Source organism: Oratosquilla oratoria, chromosome 2 (assembly GCF_046742065.1).
Source record: "Oratosquilla oratoria isolate Oo_2021 chromosome 2, ASM4674206v1, whole genome shotgun sequence".
Taxonomy (NCBI): domain Eukaryota; kingdom Metazoa; phylum Arthropoda; class Malacostraca; order Stomatopoda; family Squillidae; genus Oratosquilla; species Oratosquilla oratoria.
The window spans coordinates 73,252,268-73,277,796 of NC_134778.1; the positions used below are offsets into that span (position 1 = coordinate 73,252,268).

A 25,529-nucleotide genomic window follows, 5' to 3' on the forward strand; every position below is an offset into this window, starting at 1 on the left:
AGGGGTTTAGGGCTTGGGGGCATTCCCCAAAGAATTTTTTGTTTTGTTTTGAACAAGTTTTTTTTTTGCATTTTTAACACATATTGTTGTTGTTGTTGTCATTCCCTAGACTGTCTGAGGAGTCCGTCTCCCCAAGGAATGCCATGGCCGGAATGGGGTTTACCCACAAATCCTTTATAGAGTGTATGTTGTGTTGTTTGTGTGCATGATTGATGTAGTCTTCCATTATGTGTTGAATAGTATGTGGTGAAGTGTTACATCCAGGGCAGTTGCCCACAATGCAGTCATCCAGCCTCTTCTGGTAGCTTAGAAGGGCTGGGTGGTGGCCACATCGCAGTCTGGCCAGGTGGACTCTGTTCTTTTGTGGGAGAGAGGATTCAGAGGGATGGATATCAAGGGGGTCTGGCTTGCAGCAATGTGTTGTCTTTTAGTGTGTTAATGGAGATTATGAATACGTTTCCAGAGGCTGGTATTTGGTGGTTATGGAGGAAGAGAATAGAGTATTTGTGTGTGACATAGGTATTTGGGTGTTATTTTTTTATGTTTCTTGGTGTGTGTGGGTGTTCTGCTATGTAGTGTGGTGGATGTGCTGTGTTTGTGGAGGCTGCAGCAGTGTTTGTGTGCATCTCATGTCAAGGTGGTCCTTTACTTTGAGGACTTTTGTTTCATAGTGTAGATGGTCTGTATGTGTTGTATTTGTGCAGCCTGTAATTGTTTTTAGGACTTTGTTTTGTATGGTCTGAAGGGTGTTGAGGTGTGTCTCACTGAGATTAGGTGCCCATGCAGGACTCATAATTCATCAAAGTATGCATTGTTTGTATATTGTAGTATTAGTTTCTTTGTTTTGTCCAAATGTTGTTCCACTGATTGATTTAAGTGAGTTAAATCTAGGTGTGCATTTATTTATTATGTTTGTGATGTGTTGTTTGAATGACATGGATGTATTGTATGTTACACCAAGAATTTTCAGTGCGTGTGCGTGTGGTATTAGTGTGTTGTTGATATAGAGATGAGATATGTATTTGTGTTCTTTTGTCCAGTTGATAAGAAGTGTTACTGTAGCTGCGGCAGCGTCTTTGTCATGGGACCACCCCCCAACCCCAAGAGCTGGAGGCTAAACTGCAGCAAACATCCCTGACAACCAGGTTTACCCAGGTGACACCTATCCCCAGGAGGGGCTTCTGTCACCTGGTCAAGTATAACCTATATTGTACTAGACAATGCTGTTTCTTATTTTTGGTAAACATTGTGGAGGCTCACAATGGATGCATATGCATCTAATGCACCTACCTGTGGGTGCCCTTGGTTGCAGAAAAAAAAAATATATATATATATATATATATATATATAATTAAATAAGTAAAAAATAAATAAAAAAATATATACACATACATATACCAAGGGTTTTTCCCCCTTATAAGAAATGTAGCCAAAATCAAAAGGCACAATTCCACTTCCACTCATTTCATCTCTATTCACCTCCTCTCCCTCCCTCCCTCTTATCTTGGCTCCTCCTGAATGACGGGTCATCCCTGCATCTGGCCCATCATCCAGGATCAGAAGCAATGCAGCAAGACACAGCACATCCACACCAAGGCAGCTCCACTCAATCAGCAACCCCCTCTTCCCTCTCCGTCCCTTCAATCAGTAACATTGAAGATGGGGGAGAAATCCTTTCAGGCTGCATCAAAATATTCATGCATAACCACTCCCTAACCTGTTTCTCTTTACACTTCCTAATCCTCAAGGCACTTACTTGCTTCTCTTAATCTAAATCTACCACCACTTCTCCCTTTCCCACTACGTGCAACCTCAAGTATCTAAGACTATCTATTTCCTCCAGCCTCTCTCCTTTAATACTCACTCCCAAATTGTTGCCATACTCTCCCTTTGTACATCTCATCACCTTACTTTTACCTGCATTTACCTTCAACATTCTCCTTTTACACACAAACTCCATCACTAACTTCCTTAATCCCCACTCTGACCCTGCCACTAGCAGTATCGTCAGCAAACAACTGGGTAAACTCCCATTTCTCTCTATTTTCTTTAACCATCTTCAGTCCCCTGTCCATCAACCTCCCACACCACCCCATCCATGTATACATTGAACAGCTGTGGTGACATGACACATCCCCGGTGAAGACCCACCATCTCAAATCACGTGCTCTCTCCATTTCTAATTCTAGCATAGGTTCTACTACTCTCATAAAAACTTGCTTGCCCTTGATAGCTTTCCTGATACCATATATATGCAAAAACTCACACAGTGCCTTCCTGCCTACCCTATCATAAACCTTTTCTAAATCCTTAAAGGCCCAAAAATCTTCCTTTCCCTTTGCTAAAGCTTTCTCACATATCTGTCTTACCACAAAAACTTGATCCACACAACCCCTACCTTTCCTAAACACACACTGTTCCTCACCAATTACTCCCTCTGTTCCTTTCCTAATCCTCTCCATCACAGCCCTCCAAACTACACTCAACAAACTGATCCCTTTGAAATTACTACACTCACATTTGTCCCCTTTTCCCTTGTAAAGCACTATACAAAGCACTCCTCCAGTATTCTACCCTTCTTTAGACAAACATTAAACAACCTCACCAGCCAGTCCACCATCACTGTACCTCCCTTTTTCAGACACTCCACATGACACCCATCTAACCCAGGTGCCTTACCTGTTCTCATAATTTTCATAACGGGTTTCACCTCATCTTTTCTTTTTTCCTCCCCATTTTCCTCATCCATCGCTGTCATTTTCTTAAAACCTCCCTAAAAAATATAAATAAACAAAATCTGGAGCTGTACCCCTTCTCCTACTCTTACTAGCCAGTGACAGACACAGAACCACTCTAACCTGACACAGTACAAATAATTCTAATGTTTCTTCCTACAGATATGTATGTGAGAGCCCATGGACAACTACTGAATACTATGGGGCCACAGTTTTCCAATCAAGGAAACTCAAGTAAACAATTATTATTACAAGTTTAAAGGAAAACAATATATACAGTACTACCTCTCATTAACGGACTAAAAGGGGGTAACAGTGTCCGTTGATGTGAATAATCCGTTGATTTGTAGTGGTTTTTGGGTGGCATAGTGATTGCACAGCACTAAACAACAGCACCAAAAACAGCAAAAACACAGCTAATTAACGTCCGTTAATGAGAGGTAGTACTGTATCTTGCAATTCCCCATGATTTTACTTTCGCAGTGGTAATAACCTAACAGTAATGGATGGCTTCGAAACCTCTTTATGAATAAAAGCACTGTAGATGAAAAAATATATACATATACATTTATACAAAAAATACATATATGGATATAGGCAGAAATATATGATAGTACCATTACATTCTGAAAGAAAGCATTTCTTTAGTAAGAGCAGAGGACAGAGTGGATTACCTATATCAAGGTGATATATATATCTATAAAAGGTATAAAATATAAACCTAATACAAAAGAGAGCCTATAACAATCTGGAACCATTAAAAATATCCTCAATATCAAGATAGATTACATTATTTTGTGTTACTAACTTTATGATTGTTGGTCCATGAAATATGCACCAATTAACAATTAGACTCATTATCATAGCACTTCAATATGTTCTTCTCAAGCATCAGCTTATTAAGTAGTTTCTAGCCTCACTAAAACATTGCAACTACTTGAAGAATCATCAGGATACACTGACAAATAAAGCACTTTTTCCAACCTTTTACTTGGAGAACTTGTCATGAAACCAATCAACTTTCTGTCACATCATCATACTGTAATACCAAATCATATTCTCTATTTAATTTCTCCAATCAATTGATCTTCACAAAATATTTTTATTATAAAATAAGATGATGACTGTGTACAACAATGAAAACAATTTGGGACTGCCCAGCTAGACAATCTAAGGAACAACAACAACAACAAATTCAAATATTCCTACAAGTCTCATAATATTCATTTTACTTTCACAAGATTTTGTGGTGTATGATATACAAGTGTGCACCAATCCTAATAATCAAATAGTGCATGATTTAGCTGAGGCTATTCTTCTATTTTTTCTGACCATATCTGCATTCAAATGTTCCATACCTGAGACAGTGACATGTTTAAGTAACAATGCACTATATGACCACTTGTCATATATTGGAGAAAAAAAATCTATTCTAATATAAATTTCACTTTAGATTCAATACACTTTAAGATTTATCTCCTCCAAATGAGCCAATGATAGGTATTCGACAATGAAAGTCCTGTAAAATGGACACTGGAGAGAGCTATCTCCACACTATGGTACCCATCTTCAAAACCTGTCAATATCACCATCTCCACATAGAGGTGCAGTCCCAAAAGGCTGGCACTTGATCTCTGGACTGGGTTCATGATCTATCAATTTTAGATATTCTTCATTTTAACCTTACACATAAGAGCTAACAATGGGTAACTGTTCCCCTCCTCTTCCATGTTACCCAGTGACATAGAAACAGACCCATACAAATACAACACAAGCCAACAGTCCATTATTACTGACTTCCACATTCAACTACGGAACCTAGGCTTCCAAATTACTAGACATGTCTCTGGATGCTCAGGTTTTATTCCTGGATGTTGAAATCAAATAATTATTATCTATGATATCACAGGAGTGATTCATAGCCCAATATTTTTCCCCAGAGGGATTTAAAGAAGGGTCCAAAGACCACTGCAGATTTCCCATCATTGAAACTCAAGGCACCATTTTCTACTATTACTCCTCCCCAACTCTCATGGTTTCCTTCATATAAATAAATTTTCTTAACAATTTAATTTCTAAAAATAGTTATAAAAAGTTTACATCACCTTAATTGTCTTCAATGTCCACAACCACTCTCCTTGTCTCTGATACAAGACAAATAAAACAATCTGAAACTCAAACATGTAACATTTCTCACATGAACTTTGATTTCAATTCATAAACGGGCAACTACATAAATAGCAATGGAACACAAATTCTAATATATTCTTTTAAGATCTTCAAATATTTTACATAACCAAATGCTTTTTTCTCCTTTTCTTCCCAGTTCCCATTACAACTTTAAGCTGCATGGGAGACTCTTCATTATTCTGTTTGGGTGCTGCCTTGATATTTCTAAATTTGAGCTGGGATGCATCTCGCCGCATATCTTTTTCTCTGTCACTACTTAAAGTATCCATGGAAACAGGGCTCGCATCTCTTATAGTTCCAAGGCCAGCCTTAGGATTTTCTAATGCTAAATCTAAATCTTTGGTCGAAGTACATTTCATTTCATCAGTACTTGTTGCAACTGTAGGCACTTGTTCAACTACACTAGTTCCTTGGAGTCTGGTAAGATTTATATCTTGTTCACTGTCACATGTCTCAACATCCCACTGTTTGGGCACTTCCCTTTCAGGCTTATTCTCCTCACTTACATTCACAACACTTTTTTGCTGCACCGAAATATTTTTGTCTTCGTCATCTAATTTATCTTCTTGTAATCTCTGAAGAGGAGTTTCTTTAATAAATGTGCTGGGAGCCAATTTAGGCTCAGAGGTTCTGCTTGGTTTATTCACAATCCACACAGGAGAAGAAGCTTTGTTCTCTTGTACTGTACTCTTGTTTCCTTTCGATGGGGAGGTCCTCCTCCACATGGGTTCTACTGCCCTCCATGCAGGAGTGGCATCTTCATCATCCGTTGGCTTTGGCAGACGCCATTTATGGTAAGAAGGAGCAAAAGCATAATTTTCTACCTTATATTCCTGGAAAAAAAATAAAAATCCTTTTTTAGTTGGACAACAATCAAAACATTAAAAATACATGAAATAAGAGGAAAAGAATAATTATCAAATCATTCAAGCTAAAAATTTAATTGATCAATATCTGTAAACATAGGTATTGGACTGTGCATTTTCCTAACTGTATTCATCTGTGAGGGCAAACGTGAGGAGATGATATGTACAAGGAGTGATGATGGTGAAGAGTTGTAGGTGAGTGGCTGGAGGAAGTGGAAAGTGGAGGTGAATTATAGTGTGTTCTCTAACTTGAGTTATGTCTTTATACCCACTGAACCATTGTATTAATCATTGCAATACTTAACAAAATACAATTCTAGGAATCTTCATAACCACATGCCTCCCATTCCTCCTAATTCAACTCTTTACAATTAAAGTTCCCCACAAGATTATATGACCCAGCTGACAAAATTGGTTCTAGCTACTTCTAGGTGAAATTTTCATCCAGCTTGAGACCATTATTTTTCATCCAATTAGTATTTAGTGTGAAAATATTTTCAATTTTAATCTTATCAATTCCTTTTAAAATCTTAAGTCACTCACTCAGTTTCCACTTTTTTGAGAGAACGAGTTCAAATATTTTCACCTGTTTTTGTATGCTTTGGGGACCAATGATGGGTACCTGCATATGATGGTCTTCTAAGATGCATAGCAATACAGTACTGCCCATTTCTGAAACCCATTAACACCCTCACCTCCAAGGTGCAACTCTGAGAGGCTGCATTTCTTACACTTTGTCACACATGGAGAGCTGACAACTACACCCAAAGACCTTTATTACGCACAGATACTCTCTTCTCTTCCTCCACAACCACCAAATACCAGCCTCCGGAAACATATTCATAATCATATCACTCACCGCTCCATTAACACACTGAAAGACAACACACTGCTGCATGCCAGACCCCCTGATATCCACCCTTCTGAATCCTCTCTCCCACGAAAGGACAGAGTCCACTTGGCCAGACTGCGATGCGGTCACCACCCAGCACTTCTAAGCTACCAGAAGAGGCTGGACGAAACTGGTGTCTGTTCTCCTCGTCTTACAATTTTCAGCCAGTGACATGGATACAGCACCACATTGATACAACACAGACAAGTCCAAGGTTTCTTCCCAGAGAGATCTGCAAGAGGTTTTAAGGACCACTGCCAGCCACTGTGGTGCTGTGGGTTATCCACCAAGTGAGATGTGAAGCAACAATTGACTTATTTTTTTTATTAGATCTATAGGAAAGCTCAAGGTATGCTGCTAGCCACTGTGAGGTTGAAGGTTGTAAGTGAAATCAACGCAATACATTATTATAGGTTCCTATTTTCTCTGTTTTTGCTGATATCCATTCTTCCTTATTTCTTTAATAGTCTAACCTTCAACTACCATTGCTGGCAATTTATCAAATATGCAAGTGAAAAGCACAATGCCATTATGCAGAACATACCTGAAAAATATGCACATACCTTCCATGAAATCATCCCAGAAATTTACTTGTCATTTCTTTTCAAAAGGTCTGGGTGGAATGAAAAGTGTAACAAGAGGAAGATATCTGGGAATGAATCCAAAGACAGGAATGAAGGAGTATGAAGGAATGATTATAGCCACTGTGCTGCATGAAGCAAAGACTTACAATATATAAAAGGTGGTGAGAATGAGACTACATGCATTTGAGATCAAGCGTTTGAGAACTAAGATAAGTGTAAAATAGAAAGTGAGAAACATGGAGAAAGGGGTTAAGAAAGGAACTGTAAAATAGGGTAAAACAGAATACAGACATGGCTTGGGCACATGGAAAGAATGAGAGAAAATAGCAAAAACAGAAAGTTGGAGAAAAAGATGGATGGATGGGGTGAAGGGGGCTTTGCATGCACAAGGAATGTACAAAATAATAATTGTTGCCTCAAGTTTCATTGACTAGACACACAATCCCACATTAGATGACAACAGTTTCTGAGCCTTCCCATACATCTCTCTGAGAAGGAACTTTGGACTGTTGTCTGCATTGTATTAGTATAATGTTTTCTATGTTAGTGACTTAGAATGGCAAGAGGAAGGTAGCAGGTCAGGTCTCTGTCAAAAGATGGATGAAATACAGTTGAACTTGGTGACGGTAATAACGAATTTTGAAGATGGGTGGCTAGGAGAAGATTCCTTCCAACATCCACTTCACAAGACCATAAGTTGCAAGTACTCATAATTATTGTTCCCAGGGAATGCAAAAGACATTAATGGCTGGATGAAGGGATGAAATGGCCTATAGAGGTTCTTATTTGCTTCAGAATTAAATTTTAATGAATGAGGTGGGATCAAGGATGGGGTGGATAGGTGATGGGGTTGACAAAATAGCAAAGCAGTGGGGGTAAACCAGCACCAGTTGCTGGGCCCTTCTGTGGAGAAGCTATGCCTTTCTGCATTGCATTTGACTAAAATAGTATGGCAGCAGGCAGGGAAACCTTTACCCTCCAAGGTGCTAAGACAGGAGGGAAGAGGCCTTTATTACATATAGTATATTCAAGAAACCATGCACCATACAGTTTGCTGGATATAAGAAAGCAAAACACACTGACAAGCAAAAGCAGAACTCAGGCTGAAAACAAATCATTCTACAACTTTGTCTTCAAACATAAAATACTTGACAAATACAATATTACACAACAAAACTCTTACAGAAATACTGTAGTACATGAGTGAATACTCGTACCTCTTCATGAAGGTCTTCACCCTGAAGTGCAAGACACAAGGATATCTATAATAATGTTTATGTCGACATTTACACAAAAAAGCCACCTTTATATCTTGATGCAATATTTACCATGCATAACTTTTATCTATGGCACGATAATTCAATATAATAACGGGCCAGTGTAATGATATTAGTTCTACCAATAATATATCCAAAATAATGCTTGTATATGTCCATATATTATTATTATTGATATATATTATATGCCCATATATATTGTATACACTAGAAAAATAATGCCACCTTTATTTATCGAAAGAGAATTAATTTTTTCAATGCCACTTGTATGTATAACTTTTGTAATAGCTTTTGCTATTTTACTCATATCTCCCAGGGCAGTGGACAGGATGAAGGGATGACCCATCATCCAGGAGGTGCCAAGATAAGAGGGAGGGAGAAGGGTGGAGGGGAGTGGAATATATAGGAAATGGAATGGGTGGGAGTGATTTCTATGCCTTTTTCTTTTTGGCTACCCCCCGTGTAAGGGGGAAAAAGCCTTTGGTATATGTATATATGTATGTACCCATGTCTCCTACAGTCACAAATTTTATATTTCTTCCTTTACATTTAAGAAACTGAAATACTTTATGAACATCCCTCTCACAGCCTTCTACATTCAAAATTGCCCATTAATCCCTTCTCCTCTTCAACTAACTTCCCTTTTTCCACTTTCTTCCAAAACACTTCTATTAATGTGGAGACTTTCTGATAGATTGAGAAACTTCATTGCAAAACCAGTCAGGAATAAAATCGGATAAGAATCCTGTGTTTTCTCTTCTCACCCACATAATTTCTATTCATTTCACAAGTCTCTCCAACCCAACTCACCTCTTGTCCTTCCTCACCTTGCATCTCCTTGACTCTACCTCTTCTGTGTTTCCTCTTTGCAACCATTCCTCATATGCTTGCCTCTTTTCTACTACTAGTGTACTCATTTCTTCATCCCACCATTACTCAAGAGTGGTTGATTATACATACATACACCAAAGGCCCTTTCCCCCCTTACAAGGGAGGAAGCCAAAAAGAAAGGGCTGTGTGGCAGTTCTAGATTTAGATGAGAAGGGGCCAAAAACTATTCCACATAAGATCCCACTCCCAATTCCCCAACTTCATGACATTCCTTGGACCAGTGCTTCTCACTGTGGGGTTCATGGATCCCTACAAGGCCACAGAATTTGACAAATGGAGACACAAACCAAAAACTAGTAATAGCCAATGAATACCCAACAATTATGAACCATTGTTGAAGTAGTCTTTAGAAAACTTAACAACAGCAATGGGTCAATATGCATATATAAGAACATAGGTTCCCTTCCTTTAAACTTATTCCCATGACCTTGTAAAGCTCTCCCATCTCTAATCAAAAGACCTCTTTTTTCAGTGTAAATTATCCCGTTTAGCAACCTGAAGAGTGTAGTCAAGTTACCTCTTTCTCTTCAATATTTCAATGTTGACAGATCTAAAGGTTTTAGCCTCTCCTTTATGACTATCTGCCAGGCTGGGAATCACTTTGGTTACTGACCTATGTATCCTTGTTATCTTGTTTATATTTTTCAGTGTGGAAAGCATATCCCTGATGTATACTTTAGTCTTAGACAGGTTGGGGTTTCTATGAGTTCTTGTTATCATCTTTTCATCCATGCAGTGAAATGACACCTTAATATTCTGCAGTGATACATATGTCTCTCCCACAGTCTTGCTAATAGGTCTGTCAAGTGACAGATTGTATCTTATCAACCCTCCAATTTTTCTCTTTTTGCCTTTGTAATCAATTCCCTTCCCAAGGAATAGTTCACGGATGAGATTTTCAAACTATTCCTCATTCCCAATACTTTGCATTTTTTCGCCATAAAATTAGTTTAATATTCTTGGCTTCAGGCAAATATAGTATCTAGATCTTTCTGCAACAGCTAACAGAGTTCATTCTCCTCTTTTCTCATGACCTTTGCATCATCTACAAATGTGTTGGTAAAGTTTATATTTCCCATCATGTCAACAAAACAGATAAGAAACATCATAGGTGCCAACTATGAACCCTGTGGGACTCCAACAGTCACTGTTCTCCACCCTGATATCTTATTCTTTACTACTGTCCTTGTTTACCTCCCCTTCGGAAAATCTTTCATCCATTCAAGTAGTTCTCTTACAGTGGTATTCTTAGAGAAAATTATTTCCTTATATAAATTTTCCCCCTGTGGTGGGGGAAAAGAATACTGCCACCAAGTTTTCCCACTTGGATCGTAAGAGGCGAGAAGAAAGGGACGGGGAGAGGGACTAGGCATCCTTCTCCCTGTAGCCCCAAGGGGCAATTTCCTAAAACAAAAAGAAAAGGCATAAGGGGTGCTGGCGGGCCTCGGGCCAGCACCCTAAGGTTTGGGTCTTTTAATGTGCGTGGATGTGGTACAGATGAGAGTAAAAGGGAAGAGATAGGTAGTATGTTTGTGAGAAGAAAGTTGGATGTGTTGGCTTTGAGTGAAACTAAGTTGAAAGGGAAGGGTGAGTGTATGTTTGGGAGTGTAAGTGGGAGGTTATCAGGAGTGAAGAGAGGGCGAGGGAGGGAAGGGGTGGCTATTCTAGTAAGTGAGGAGATAGGTAAAGGGGTAGTGGAGTGGAAGGAGGTTTCCTCAAGGATAATGTGGATGAAGGTGAAACTGGGCCGGGCAGTGAGAAGAGCATGGAAGAAAGGGAGGCCTTTTGGATAGATTTAAATGAGTGCATAGAGGGTTTAGGAAGAAATGTCAATGTAATAGTACTGGGAGACCTTAATGCTAGAGTGGGAAATGGTCCAATCGATGGAGTGGTTGGGAAGTGTGGAGTTCCAGGAAAGAATCGTAGTGGAGAGTTGATGGTGGAAATGTGTCTAGAAAGAGAGTTGATGATAGCAAATACAGTGTTTCGGAAGAAAGTCAAGCACAAGTACACATGGGAGAGGGTGGTGGAGGGAAGGGTGGTAGATAGAGCGCTAATGGATTATGTAGTGGTAGATAGGAGTATGATAGGAAGAATTAAGGATGTACATGTGCTAAGGGGAGAGGGTGGGGGAATATCAGATCATTTTTTGGTGGAAGGTAAGTTGAGAGTGGAGGATAGATGGAGAAGGAGGAAAGGGACAAAAGGTAGGGAGGTTCTTAGAGTGAACTCCTTGAATGAAAAGGAAAAGGAGAAGGAGTACGAAAAGAAGCTGAAGGAGGAGTGGGAGGGAGTAAAGGATAGAGCAGAGATGGGTGTGGAGGAGGAATGGGGATGGTTCAAGGAGGGAGTCTTAAAGTGTGCAAGGATGGTGTGTGGAACAAGAAGGACAGGGGGAAATAGAAGAAAGGGTAGTGAATGGTGGGATGAGGAAACAAAGAAGGTTGTAGAAGAGAAGAAGCGAGCATTCACAGATTGGTTACAAAAGAGGACAGGGGAGTCATATGAGACGTACAAAGAAAAGAAAAGAAAAGAGAAGTAAAGCAAAAGGTAAAGGAGGCAAAGAGGAGAGCAGATGTGAAATGGGGTAGGAGTATGACAGAAAATTTTGAAAGTAATAAAAAGATGTTTTGGAAAGAAATTAAGAGAGGAAGAGGAGGCGAATCAAGTAGGGAAGAAAAGGTAAAAGGTACAGATGGAGAGTTGATAATGGAAGAGATGGCAGTGAGGGGAAGATGGGCAGAATATTTTAGGGAGTTGCTGAATGTGAAGGAGGATAGGGAAGGAAAGATAGCTGCAGTGGGAAATACGAAGAAAATGAGAGTGATGAGTGAGGAGAATGGAGGAGAAATAAGGAAGGATGAGGTGAAGGCAGTTGTAAAGATGATGAAAGCAGGTAAGGCACCTGGTCTGGATGGATGTCATGCAGAATGTCTGAAAAAGGGAGGTTCAGTGATGGTGGACTGGTTGGTGAGATTATTTAATGTTTGCTGGAGAGAGGGTAGAGTACCGGAGGACTGGAGTAGTGCCTGTATAGTTCCTCTTTACAAGGGAAAAGGGGACAAGTGTGAATGTAGTAATTTCAGAGGGATTAGCCTGTTGAGTGTAGTAGGGAAGGCTTATGGGAGAATCTTAATTGAGAGGATTAGGAGAGGAACAGAAGGAGTAATTGGTGAGGAACAGTGTGGATTTAGGACGGGTAGAGGTTGTGTAGATCAGATCTTTGTGGTAAGACAGATATGTGAGAAAGCTATAGGAAAGGGGAAGGATGTTTTTTGGGCTTTTATGGATCTGGAAAAGGCTTATGATAGGGTAGACAGAAAGGCACTGTGGGAGGTTATGCAGATTTATGGGATAGGAGGAAAGCTTTTGGGAGCTGTCAAGAGTTTTTATGTGAGTAGTAGAGCATGTGTTAGGATTGGAAATGGAGAGAGTGAGTGGTTTGAAGTAAAGGTGGGACTTCGTCAAGGATGCGTTATGTCGCCCTGGCTGTTCAACTTATACATGGATGGGGTGGTGCGAGAGGTGAATGCTAGGGTAGTGAGTCAGGGATTGGAGATGGTTAAAGAAAATGGAGAAAAGTGGGAGGTGAGCCAGCTGTTGTTTGCGGACGACACTGCGCTTGTGGCAGGGTCAGAGGAGGGATTGAGGAAGCTGGTGGCAGAGTTTGGGAGAGTATGTGATAGAAGAAAGCTAAAGATAAATGTGGGTAAAAGTAAGGTGATGAGATGTACAAGGGGTGAAAGTGGCAGTAGACTGGAAGTGAACATTAAGGGAGAGCGACTGGAGGAAGTGGATAGTTTTAGATACTTGGGTGCAAGTGTAGCAGGAAAAGGAGGAGTGAAGGTGGAGGTAGAATGTAGATTGAGAGAAGCGAGTAAATGCCTTGGTGGTTTAAAGAGTGTAATGAGAAATAGACATTTGGGAATGGATGCGAAGAGGAGACTGTATGAAGGAGTGATTGTGCCAACAGCACTGTATGGGGCAGAAACGTGGAACATAAGAGAAGAGGAGAGAAGGAGTTTGAATGTGTTTGAGATGAGGTGTCTGAGAAGTATGGTGGGGGTTACTAGGCTAGATAGAGTGAGAAATGAGGAGGTGAGGAGGAGAACAGGGGTGAAAAAGGATTTGGGAGAGAGGGTTGATGAAAGAATATTAGGATGGTTTGGACACATGGAAAGAATGAGTGAGGAAAGACTAGTAAAAGAGGTATGGAAGGCAGGTGTGGAGGGAGTGAACATGAGGGGACGTCCTAGGATGAGGTGGATGGATGGGGTGAAGGGGGCTTTGGGGAAGAGGGGAATGTCTGTTGAGGAAGGAAGGGAGAGGACGGAAGACAGAGGTGAGTGGAGAATGGTTGTATATGGATGATGTTGTGACTGCATGAGGAGGAATGGGAGGGGGGGTGGGGTAGTATGTGTGAGTAAATTTTGACGCAGCCCGAAGGGATTTCTCCCCGTCCTCTCCTTATATGCAAAGGGGGACGGAGAGGGGGGGTCGCCGATTAAATGAAGCGGCCTTGCTGTGGATGTACTGTGTCTTGCGACACTGCTTCTGACCCAGGGCGGTGGGCAGGGTGCAGGGATGACCTGTCATCCAGGAGGTGCTCAGATGAGAGGAAGGGTGGGAGGGGTGTGGAGTGTATTTAGGGATGAAATGGGTGGGAGTGTTTTTATGCCTTTCCCTTTTTGGCTACCTCCCTTGGAAGGGGGAAAAAGCCTTGGTATATGTATGTATGTATGTACATTAATCTTTGGAAGGGAAATACTTATATAAGGATTTTTTTTTTTTTTTTTTTTTTTTTTTTTTTTTTTTTTTTAAAGAATACCACTGTAAAATTCTTATTATGGTATAGAAAAAAAGTGCAGGGATGACCCGTCATCCAGGAGGTGCTAAGATGAGAGGGAGGGTGGAGGGGTGTGGAGTGTATTCAGGGATGGAGTGGGTGGGAATGATTTTATGCCTTTTCCTTTTTGGCTACCTCCCTTGTAAGGGGGAAAAAGCCTTGGTATATGTATTTATGTATGTATATATATATATATATATATATATATATATATATATATATATATATATATATATATATATATATATATATATATATATATAAATATAAATTCCAAGGATTTATATAAGATTTACACAAGGAAAGTTTTTGTTTTCTTAAGAATTCAACCGTTAGTCATCCAATATGCTCTATATCCACATAAGACAACTGTGATCCACTATTTCAAGTGAAAAATCTTTTATCAATTGCAGTACAAATTTGAGAACACATCCATATATGAGAAAAATATATAAACATGTACATCTGTGTACATTGTTAGTGAAAATGTAAAACAAAGCCATACACAAGACTTACCTGTACAAAATGATATGAACTATCATAGTATTTGGAGAAGATGGGCTCAGCCTTGACACAATTCATAGCATACCAAGCATGCAGCAAAAGTTTCGGGAACCTTTTGACCCAGTATGCAACATAATCTTCTGGTATTCTACCAAAAACTATCTGAACACTCTCTGGCAACTCCCGATAGTGATTTTTCTGAGGAAAAATGTTAATTCAGATGTTACATAAAATCTCCTTTTGAACAAAAATGTAATTTTCGCAGGAAAATTAATTTTTCCCTGATACAAACCTGAGGTACTCCTTACACTAGGATACTCTCGCGTAGCGCGAATATTTCTACTGCGAAATTAAAATCCTCACTCTGTGGGTCTGGGCAACGCTTATCCTCAGTAAGGGGCCCCATTGGGGCAAGGGGGGGGGCCCTTGCCCTCCACCACAAGTCTCGCACACTATAACCATTCTCTGAGCCAGGTATGATTTAAGCACAAGGTTGTCAGGCAAGGAGAAGGAACTGTTTAGAGGGGTGGTTGAGGAGGGCCATTAAAGGTAAGGAGTACCTCAGGTTTGTATCAGGGAAAAATTAATTTTCCTGCGAAAATTACATTTGTTCCGAAGAATACAAACTCTTCGGTACTCCTTACACTAGGAGACTCGGACTTAGGAGGGAAGGAAGTTGTTATCTAGCCTGGGAAACCGCTGTAAGGAAAATCTAGTGTGCTAAGACTATGTTGACCAGACCCCTATACATTCCCCTCACTTTGAAGTGCACCCCTTTCTGTTCCCTGGAGTGGAGACAGAAAGGTTATAATCACTTTTGTACCACTGAAGGGCTTGAATTGATTCCCTTGGAATGCTAGAGAGCCCGCGGGTGAGGTAAGGGAATGTAAGAGTATGAGAAGGACTTTAGAAAGTTATCCCTGCAGTTGCCGAGCCAGAACCTGGATGAGTTGTCAGGGTCGGCTGTGTGCTCTTGAGGAGGGGTATATCATTTTCAGGACTTCTTGGGCGGCCACTATGGGGCCCAAAGATAAGTTCCCTAAAGATTCCCGCATAACTTCTTTGAGGTAAAAGGAAGTGAACGTATTCTGGCTTTTCCATATACCTGCTTGAAGAACCTGGTTGACTGACCGATTCTTTCTGATGACTAGGGAGGTCCCTACTGCCCTCAGGTCATGGGCAATCTGTGTGGTCCATGTCGCAGGCTCTGCGGATGACTTCCATTGTCCAGTAAGAAAAGGAATTCTTAGTGATGGGCTACCTTTAGTAGAGATGAACAACCACTTTAATTCTGGTCGAAGATGTTCGGTTCTCTTGAGGTAGGTCCGGATGGCTTGTACCGGGCATAGAACTGTTTCAGTCTATTCTCCCCCTGCAAATTCGTCTAAGGATGGAACACTAAAGGACCAGAATCTAGGGTCGGATTTGGCAGGATCTTTGTTTTGGCAATGAATTGAGGCATGAAAGTGAAGGAGACCTCTTTCCATCCTTTGGAATGGGCGACTCTATAAGAGATGGCATGTAACTCCCCTACTCTCTTGGAAGATGCCAGGGCTAGCAGAAAAAACTGTCCTCTAGGAGAGGTCCTTCAGATGTGCCTCTCGGAGAGGTTCGTAAGGGGGACCCCTCAGAGAGTTCAGGACTAATGCCACATCCCGCGGAGGAGAACTGATTTCCCTGGGGGGGGCATGATCTTTGAAGTGCCTGAAGAGCATGGAAATTTCCTGTGAAAGGGCTAGGACCATGCCCTTCAGAGAAAACACCTGATTTAGAGCTGCCCTATAGCTTTGTACTGCCGAGAGGGAGATCTTCCTGGACTTCCTGAGGACGTGGAAGGAGGCGATCTCAGGAATGGTGGCTCGAACTGGGACTAACTTCCTGGAGTGGCACCATTTGCAAAGGCGCATTTCCCTTGATAAAGGTTAGCTGAGGATGAGCAAATAGGAGCGGACATGTCCTCAACCACTTCTCTGGGAAAACCCTTCTTTAGGAGGATCTGGACCATAGTCTGAACGCGTGAAGATTGAGTGCTGAAGGGTTCTTGTGCCAAGGCCCGTTGATGGGTGGATACAGAAGATCTGGTCTTCCCTGAAGGGCCAGAGGCTCTTCTACTGCTAGCTCGAGGGCGTCCGGAAACCATGGGGCTTCGGGCCACCAAGGAGCGATCAAAGTCATCCGAAGGTAGGATGCGTGTCTTGCTCTGAGGTACCTTCTGGAGCAAGGGAAATGGTGGGAAAGCGTAGGAGTCCAGGTTTTCCCAACTGTGCAGAAGAGCGTTTTCTCCTGCTGTCAGAGGATCCAGGAAAGGGCTGAAATATTGGGAGTTGGTGATTCCATCTCATTGCAAAAAGGTCCACTAGAGGGGAGCCCCATTTGCTGAGGATGAAGTTCGCTACTTCTCGATAGAGGGACCATTCTGTGTTGATTATCTGATTCTTCCTGCCGAGGTGGTCCGCCCAGACATTCCTCTTCCCCGGGATGTAACGGGCTTTGAGTGACACCTGGAGATTCTTGGCTAGGTTGAGGATGTCCATCATCAGAAGGCATAGTTCCTGGGAGACTGTGCCCCCCTTGCTCGTTCAGGTAGGGTACTACCGAGGAGTTGTCCGACATTATGCCCACTACTTTTCCTGAGACTTGATCCTTGAAGTGACGGAGAGCCAGGAGTACTGCTTTCAACTCAAGCCAATTGATATGGGCTGTCCGCTCGACTGTGGACCAGGAACCGCTGATGTGATCGTCGTTGAGGTGGGCTCCCCAGCCCTCCTTGGAGGCATCGGAGAACAGGAGGACTTCGGGGGGAGATGGGCCGAGGGGCATCCCCATGAGAAGGTTGCATGGGCCTTCCACCAGAGAAGAGAATCCTTGACTTCTTCAGTGAGGGAGATGTGTTGTAGGGGTTCTCCCTCTTGCGGGGCCCACTGAGACTTGAGGAGCCACTGTAGCGGTCGCATTCTTTGTCTACTCCAGGGGATTAATTTCTATATGGAGGCCATATGGCCCAGGAGGATTTGGCATTGTGTAGCCGTCAGGAACCTGGTCGATAGTGCCTGTGCAACTAGAGAAGCGAGATTCGGGATCCCCTTTCCTACTAGGAAGGATTCCATTAGGGAGGAGTCCAGGACCATACCCAGGTACGTGACTCTCTGTTCTGGTAAGAAATCTGACTTTTCCGGGTTGACTACTGTGCCCAATTTCAGGACAAAGGTTAGGACCATTCTCAGGTGTTCTGGCATAGCTGGGCGGAATGCATCTTGGAGGTCCAGCGACACCATGAAGTTCCCTTCCCTGATAGACGCCCTTACGGACTCTGGGGAGGCCATTCGGAACTTTGTCAGGGAAAAGGAACTTGTTGAGTGGAGACAAATAGATGACTGGTCTCCACACCCCTGTTGTCTTTTCTACTAGGAATAGCCGTGAGAAGAACCCTGGGTCCGGAGTCGAGACTTCCACTAAAGTTCCTGTCTGGAGCAAAACGGAGGATGCCTCCGCTAGGGCCCGCCCGCGAGCCGAGTCCGGGTGGAAGCTGCTGACTTGGATGGGATAGAGGGAGAGGTTTGGGACAGTGGAAAAGGGAAGACAATAGCCCGTCTTAATGACTCAGTAGGTCCAGTCTTCCGCCCCGGCCTCTTCCCATGCTCTCCAGTAGAGGGAGAGGCAACCCCCTATCCTGTGCAGAGGGGCTGGCGAATTCCTAGGAGTCCTGTGGGGGAGTCCGGAGCCTCTATAATGTTTGCGTCTAGGATCTCGGAGTCCACCATATCCGGGGGAATCAGCGTGTGGGTGAGCATAAATCTCCCTGAGGAGGGGGTCACTGGGGTCCCCGAGGATGGTGTCTCTCCTGCGGGACTCGAAGTTGGCCCAGGACGTTGAGAGACAGGAAACCTGATGCTTCAGGGCTCTGCTCGCGCTTGCCAAAAAGCCTGGAGGTCGCATTCTTCCTGGGGTTGTAGTGCGGGTAAGAACCCCCACGCCGAGGCAAGGAGGCGTTCTAGCCAGGAGTTCACCGCCAGGGACAGAGCCAGTGATTGAAGGTGGTTGCTGACTTCCCTGCCAGAGAGGAGGACGTTTCGTCTGCGCAGCGACTCGGCGTCCGCCTTAACCAGCTCTGGTAACCTCGCCGGGATCGAGGCTGCTCCGAGGGTTGACCCCGATGGGGTGTAGAAGCGCTTCTGGTGTTCCAATGGGACCGGAAGCCAACGCGTCTTCTCGGTCGTCCTTGTTGCGAGAGCGTCGGAGGCCTGGGCCATGGCTCTCGCCGTCTGCGTACTCCATGGAAGGTGGAGGGGAGGAGGCTGGGCTTTCTGAGAGTTGGCCGTCATGAAGATGTCAGACTCGAATGTGGCTTCCTCTTCTTTCCGGCCCCCCAGTCGATTCGCCCTCCGAACCCTCGCGAGGACGTCCGAGAAGGAAGGTGGGACCACCATCGAGGATTCCGACTGGGAAACGGGAGGGGAAAGGGAGCGTGGCCCCCCCCCCCCTACGGAGCTGTGGACATCGTCGTCGGCGTAGGAGGGGTCGGGACGGGCAGAGAGGAACCTCACGCTACCATCCCGGTCACTGATGGGTACAGAGGGGGGCCGAGCAAGTGGAAGATGGTCGAGGGGGGCCCTTGGGGGCGGTGACTCCTCACGAGCTTCCGTGCGGTGCACGAACCGCGCTTGAGAAGCGCGGAAAAATTCCCGTTGGGCCTCCATCTGTTCCTTCAACGTAGTGACGAGTGAACAGAGTGGGGAGGAGGTCCGGGGAATGTCCGCTTGAGTCCCGCCTGGGTGCGGATGGTCCGGGAGACGCCAATGGGAGACTGCCTCCTCTGGACGAAGCCGAGTCACCCACGACGAACGCGCGCGTGGGCACATCTCGGGCTTCCTGCCCACCGGGCATAGAAAGGGTTCCGGCGATGACCCGGCTCGTCTGACGACGGGTGGAAGGTGAACGTGGGGGCCACCCGAGGAGGAGAAGAGGCCGACGCGCTCCGAATCTCCGAACTCGGCTCCTTTGTCCGTGGGGGGGCGGAGCCGCCGGCAGCGTCGCGGGGCCGGTGGACGCATCCGGGAAAAATCTCGTACCCGGGGGGGTTCGCGGGGGCCAGCGCGTGCCCGTCGTAGCTAACCACCCTGTGGGCAGGAACAGGAGACAAGTGGCCTGAGACTGACTCGGGGCGGCTATTGTACAACCTTTCCGTTTACTACGCTTAGGAGGGGGGAGACAACTGCCCGCGTCCTCCGCCGACGTAGCATGCCTTCTCCTTGTGTCGGGTGAGGGGGGAAGCCATCTAGAAACACCGCGTCTGCAACCTCGTCCCTGATCTCTGTCCCTGTGAGCAAAGGGCATGGAAAGGGCACCGTTGATCACCCAGCTCTTCCTACGGTGGGTGTTGTGCGTACAGCGGGATTCCTGAGTAGAAGAGACTAAGGGGCTCTTTGCCCCCCCCCCCTTTGTCCGTGCCGGCGTCGAGTTTCGGGGGCAGCCGCAAGCGACCACATACGGGAAAAATGTCATACAGGAACGGTAGCTAGCGGTGGCTTGACGCGCATGTCCGACTACGCTAACCGTCCTTTGTTGAAGGAAGAGGACAACTTGGCCTGAGAATGACTCGAAGTGGCGTTGTACCACCTTCCTGGCGACTGTTGAGTTTCCGGGATGGGCGAGGGCAAACCGCAAGCGACCTCATCCGGGAAAAGCTCGTACAGGAACGGTAGCTAGCGGTGGCTTGACGCGCATGTCCGACTACGCTAACCGTCCTTTGTTGAAGGAAGAGGACAACTTGGCCTGAGAATGACTCGAAGTGGCGTTGTACCACCTTCCTGGCGACTGTTGAGTTTCTGGGATGGGCGAGGGCAAGCCGCAAGCGACCTCATCCGGGAAAAGCTCGTACAGGAACGGTAGCTAGAGGTGGCCTGAGGCGCATGTCCATCTACGCTAACCGTCCAGGTTTAAAGGAATAAAGGACAACTTGGCTGCCTGTCTACTACGCCGTGGAGGAGGGAGAGAATTGCTCGTCTCCTCCGAAGCCGTAGGCCGCCTTCCCCAGTTTTTGGGGGGGTGAAGAGGGAAGCCATTTTCTATGCGGCGAAACCACAACAATACTGGAACCAGATTCCATACTTACAGTGAAGGGTAGGATACCCGGTGGCGGTTAAGGGAATAATACAGGGAATGGAGAAGCACTTAAAATTCCAGGACACAGGATGGCGTAGGGAAAACCCCGATGAAATTGAAGGACGACGAACTCCTTAGCGTCCTTAGAGTGAGCTGGCGACAATCGAAGCGGATTGCTTGATTTTCGGCACCGACGTAAACATGGAGAGATGTTAACGCGGTCACTACTGCGAAGAGAATGGTTATAGTGTGCGAGACTTGTGGTGGAGGGCAAGGGCCCCCCCCCTTGCCCCAATGGGGCCCCTTACTGAGGATAAGCGTTGCCCAGACCCACAGAGTGAGGATTTTAATTTCGCAGTAGAAATATTCGCGCTACGCGAGAGTATCCTAGTGTAAGGAGTACCGAAGAGTTTGTATTCTTCGGAACAAATACATATGCACATTCTTATGTTTATTCAAATTAATCTATTGCCTCAAGTTTCTCTTGTAGAAGACCCACAGCTGTTAAGTACCTGGCAATAGACAAGAATAGCCCATAAATTACTCAAAGAAGAAAAAATGTGTTTTTGTTTGGATATGGTTAAGGTGAGACATTGTAAATTTAGGTGTTCAGTGTCCTCTGTGTGATGTTTGCATCTGGGGCAGTTTCTTAAACCACTTTAGTGTTAGATCATAGCCTGAATGAAGTATGCCAGTGTGGTTCTTGCTCCTGGAAGTTTTTTTTTTTTTTTTTCTCCATTAATTATCACTCTTCAAAAACTGAAGTGCTGTTTATTAGCAATGGAATATACATTTCTATTAATTAAATTCTAATTATGTAATATTTTCCTTTGTTATATTGCTTGTTCTCTTCCCCAATTTATTACAAGCCATATCTCTTTCTTCTTGGGTGTCTTGCACCTTCTGTTTATTTTTTTTATTTTATTTATGTATTTATTATTATTTTTTTTTTTTCAATTTCCTTTTTGGTGTCATAACACCTGAAGGGTGCAGGTCATTCATAAGAGACCAGGGACAATTGACTGAATTCAATTTCCTTTCCCACTAACTCTTGGCACAGACATGTCCCACAACTCTTTCCACCATCCAAGATGTAAAAGTTTAGATTTCCATTTCTTTCATATTTCTCATGCTTCCTTGAAATCCTAACTTCCAATTTCCCTAAAGAAGTTCCTCAAAACTGCAAAATTTGCTCACCCAGAATTGTATGCCTTGTCTATATAACTTATTTCTTAGCTCTACATTTCCTTCTGTTGACTGAAACTCTAATATATTATCACTTCTTCCTATGGACCATATGTAATTCAAAGAACCAATTGATAGATTAATAAATGGAATGGGTGGGAGTGGACATGTACCTTGGCTGGCATCCTCCCTTATAAGGGGGAAGAAGCATTTGGTATATAAATACACTTAAAGTTCTCTAATAAGTAGTAAATCCAGTCCCATAGGTGTGTTGTCTTCTGAATCTTGTCATTTCTTCAACCCACTGGGTCATTATACTTTTTCATCACTATAATCAAATGTATACCAACTCATGAAGCTTCACTTCCACCTGCCTCTCACTCCTTCCAATTTATATTTATAAAGTTATCCAAAAGGCTTACCACCACCTTTCTGATTAATTTTCTGTAGATAAGTAATTATGCCTGGTAACACCTCAACATTCAATCTCATTCCATGCTCTTTTTTTGGGGAGAGGTGGATTATACATACTACCATGAAGTCTTATCTTTTCTCTTGGTTATCATTTTCATATAATGAAGCAGTGTGAGTTAACTAAATTGTGCTGTCAGGTTTTGTTGTGGGGATACTGTACCTAGCTAAAACTGCCGAAAACAAGTTTTCACCTACCTTATTTCTAAAAGCCCGCAGGAGATCACGAACAGATCTGCCTTTGTAATCCCTAAATTTGCGAAGGTCCTGAGCAACAGCAGGATGCATGTGAAGATGCCACTCTCCCCTCACAACATCCAAGGCTCCTCGTTCTAAAGACATCATCACATAACTGTCTCCACTCTCCTTTTCAACTCTGTCACTGACATCCTAGATGAAAAAAAAAGAAAAAGATATATATATATATACACACACACACACATATATATATATATATATTACATTCATAGCAATAAATATTCCTAATAATTATTGTCTTCAGATTCAATGAATGGAAACCCACAGCCTCACAGTGGCTAGTAATACTTGTAGTTCTCAGCCTCTTCAACAGGACATTACATGACTAGTGATATGACAAGTTCAAAACCTAAAGAGTACCTCACCTGGAAAAAGTTTAGTATTCTTTCAGGATTCCAGAACATTGGATGCTTAAGTATGGCTGTTGTTGGTGGTCTCTCACTTGGTCGACCACTGAGCATTTTTTCAACAAGACTTCGTTCATTCACATTGACCTCTGAATCCAAACCATCCAAGCTGAAATATCATTCAATTAAACCATAATGTACTTCAATATCTTGGACTAATGTACTGGTTACACTAACACATTACATATATATCCTTGAAAAGCATCTAATATCTAAAGATGAATTAATTGTAATGACTATTAGATAAGGGCCAATATTCAATATGAAACCATGAAGGGTATTTAATTTCCAATCCAAAAATAAGTCTAACAAAACTATATGCTGCTCTTTAAATTATCTATATACCCAAATCTAAGCTATTTTTCATCATCTAACACACTATACAATGATAAGGGATATAAAGTATAATAGACATTACTCGTAACTGCCAGATATGATGTTAGGTTGCCTGTCCAGCACTGGGCCAAATGGATGCTTTCCTTTTGTCAGTGTGTAGTAGAAGACACACCCAAGTGAGAATATGTCCACTTTACAGGTCTGAATTGTAAATAAACAAGTTGATTAGACAAAAAATAATAATAAATAAATTAAATAATAACAGTAATTCTAATGCATAATGTAACCTAAATTTTTTTTAACTTTTCTTATCTATACATACATATATTAAAGGCTTTTTTCCCCTTACAAGGGATGTAGCCAAAGTCAAAGGCATACACTCACCCCCATTTCATCCCCACATACTCCATTCCCATTCACCATCCCCCCCTTCCCTCTTTTATTGCCTCCTCCTAGATAATGAGTCACCCCTGCATCTCGCCCACTGCCCTGGGTCAGAAGCAATGCAGCAAGACACAGCACATTCACAGCAAGGCCGCTTCATTTAATCGACGAACCTCCATCTCTATCCCCTCATGCAGAAAAAGAGAAGACGGGAAGAAATCCCTTTGGGCTGCATCAAAATATCATTCACACATACTCCTTCACTTCCCCTTTCCACCACCCACCCTTACATGTATCACAGCATCATCCATATACAACCATCCTCCATTCACCCCTATCTTCTGTCTTATCTAGATTTACAAAAACAAGTCAATACAAAACATTGCATAAATAAAAATAATACTACACATGAAAGCTATGATTCTTTATATATCTCACAAAGGACTGAAAAGCACCAATGGGGTGCATTGACCATTTATGACAAGATATAAACAAAGATTATAGAGATAACATGAATGCTTACCGGTCTTGTAGTATTAAGCATCATTTCCGGAGCAATCCAGCCTTCAGTCCCAGTTATACCAGATTTCTTTGAGAAGGACATGCGACCCATTTCTAAGCGTTTACACAAACCAAAATCAGATATCATGGCAGTGACCTTTCCTTGGGAGTTTGGTAGTGACAGCAGTACATTGTGGGGTTTTATATCACGATGAACTGAAAACGAAAACATGAAATTCTTTTAGTAAAAAGATGCTAGTTCTAGGAAAAAACAGCTTAAGAAAACAAATGACTCAAAACAATCAGATACTGAAAGTATTTCTTTACCAATATCAAGACTATGGAGGTGATTCAGCCCAGCAGTGGCCTGCTCTAGGATGGTAAGTTTTGATATATCGGCTTCAAAGCGTCCCATGACAAAATCCTCTAAAGTAGCACTGCACAACTCCAAGGCAATATAACGAAACTGCCTGCACTGTAAAAACAGAATTTATCATGTGACTTATGTCAACTGTAATTTACAAAACAAATGAATAACAGGAGAATGATTAGGCTGTAGCACAATAAAAGATCCATACTGAATGAAATGAGCATTTGTAAGGTCCCTGAATTTTATGGTTTTCATGTAGAATGTCTGACAATCGATGGAATGGTTATGGTGGAATGATGATAAGGCTCTTTGATGTTGTCTTAAAGAAATAAGTGTACATGTATAATTCTATTTGCTGTGTGGTCAACAAGGTGTATGGGTGTGTGTTATTTGAGAAAATTACAAAAGGAATGGAGAGAGTAACTGGGGAAGTGCACTATGCAGATAGGACATAATTAATACATGACATTAATTGTTCTTGTATAATTTAATTATATCAGTAAATGTTTTCATTCATTTGAGGGAAACCCCTACTACATTAGGGTTAAAGTTACCTGTTCTGTGCAAAAGTAACGAATAACATTTGGATGTTGGTCACTTTCCCGCAACAAATCTACTTCTCGATCAGCAATGGAGAAGCAACCTGGAAGCACCCTTTTCACTGCCACTGATCTCCCATCAAAGTTGCCTCTGAAAATAGTAAAGATAATAGATGTAGTAGTAGTGGTGG

At 42.8% G+C, this 25,529-nt stretch overlaps 1 protein-coding gene across 3 annotated transcripts in view; it reads right to left on the reverse strand.

Moving 5' to 3' along the window:
* Positions 1-530: 530 nt before the first annotated feature.
* Ire1 (serine/threonine-protein kinase/endoribonuclease Ire1) overlaps positions 531-25,529 on the reverse strand; it is a 51,172-nt gene continuing 26,173 nt past the window's right edge. The window contains exons 12-20 of one of the 3 annotated variants that reach the window (XM_076210459.1): positions 25,354-25,489; positions 24,757-24,904; positions 24,452-24,645; positions 23,627-23,745; positions 23,167-23,317; positions 22,742-22,933; positions 14,798-14,983; positions 8,485-8,505; positions 531-5,758 (exon numbers count right to left, since the gene is read on the reverse strand). In XM_076210459.1, coding sequence (XP_076066574.1) covers positions 5,024-5,758; positions 8,485-8,505; positions 14,798-14,983; positions 22,742-22,933; positions 23,167-23,317; positions 23,627-23,745; positions 24,452-24,645; positions 24,757-24,904; positions 25,354-25,489 — 1,882 coding nt within the window. In that variant the 3' untranslated portion in view covers positions 531-5,023. Of the gene's footprint in view, positions 5,759-8,450; positions 8,506-14,797; positions 14,984-22,741; positions 22,934-23,166; positions 23,318-23,626; positions 23,746-24,451; positions 24,646-24,756; positions 24,905-25,353; positions 25,490-25,529 lie in introns of all 3 variants that reach the window. The other 2 variants (XM_076210476.1, XM_076210467.1) reach the window with 2 other exon arrangements.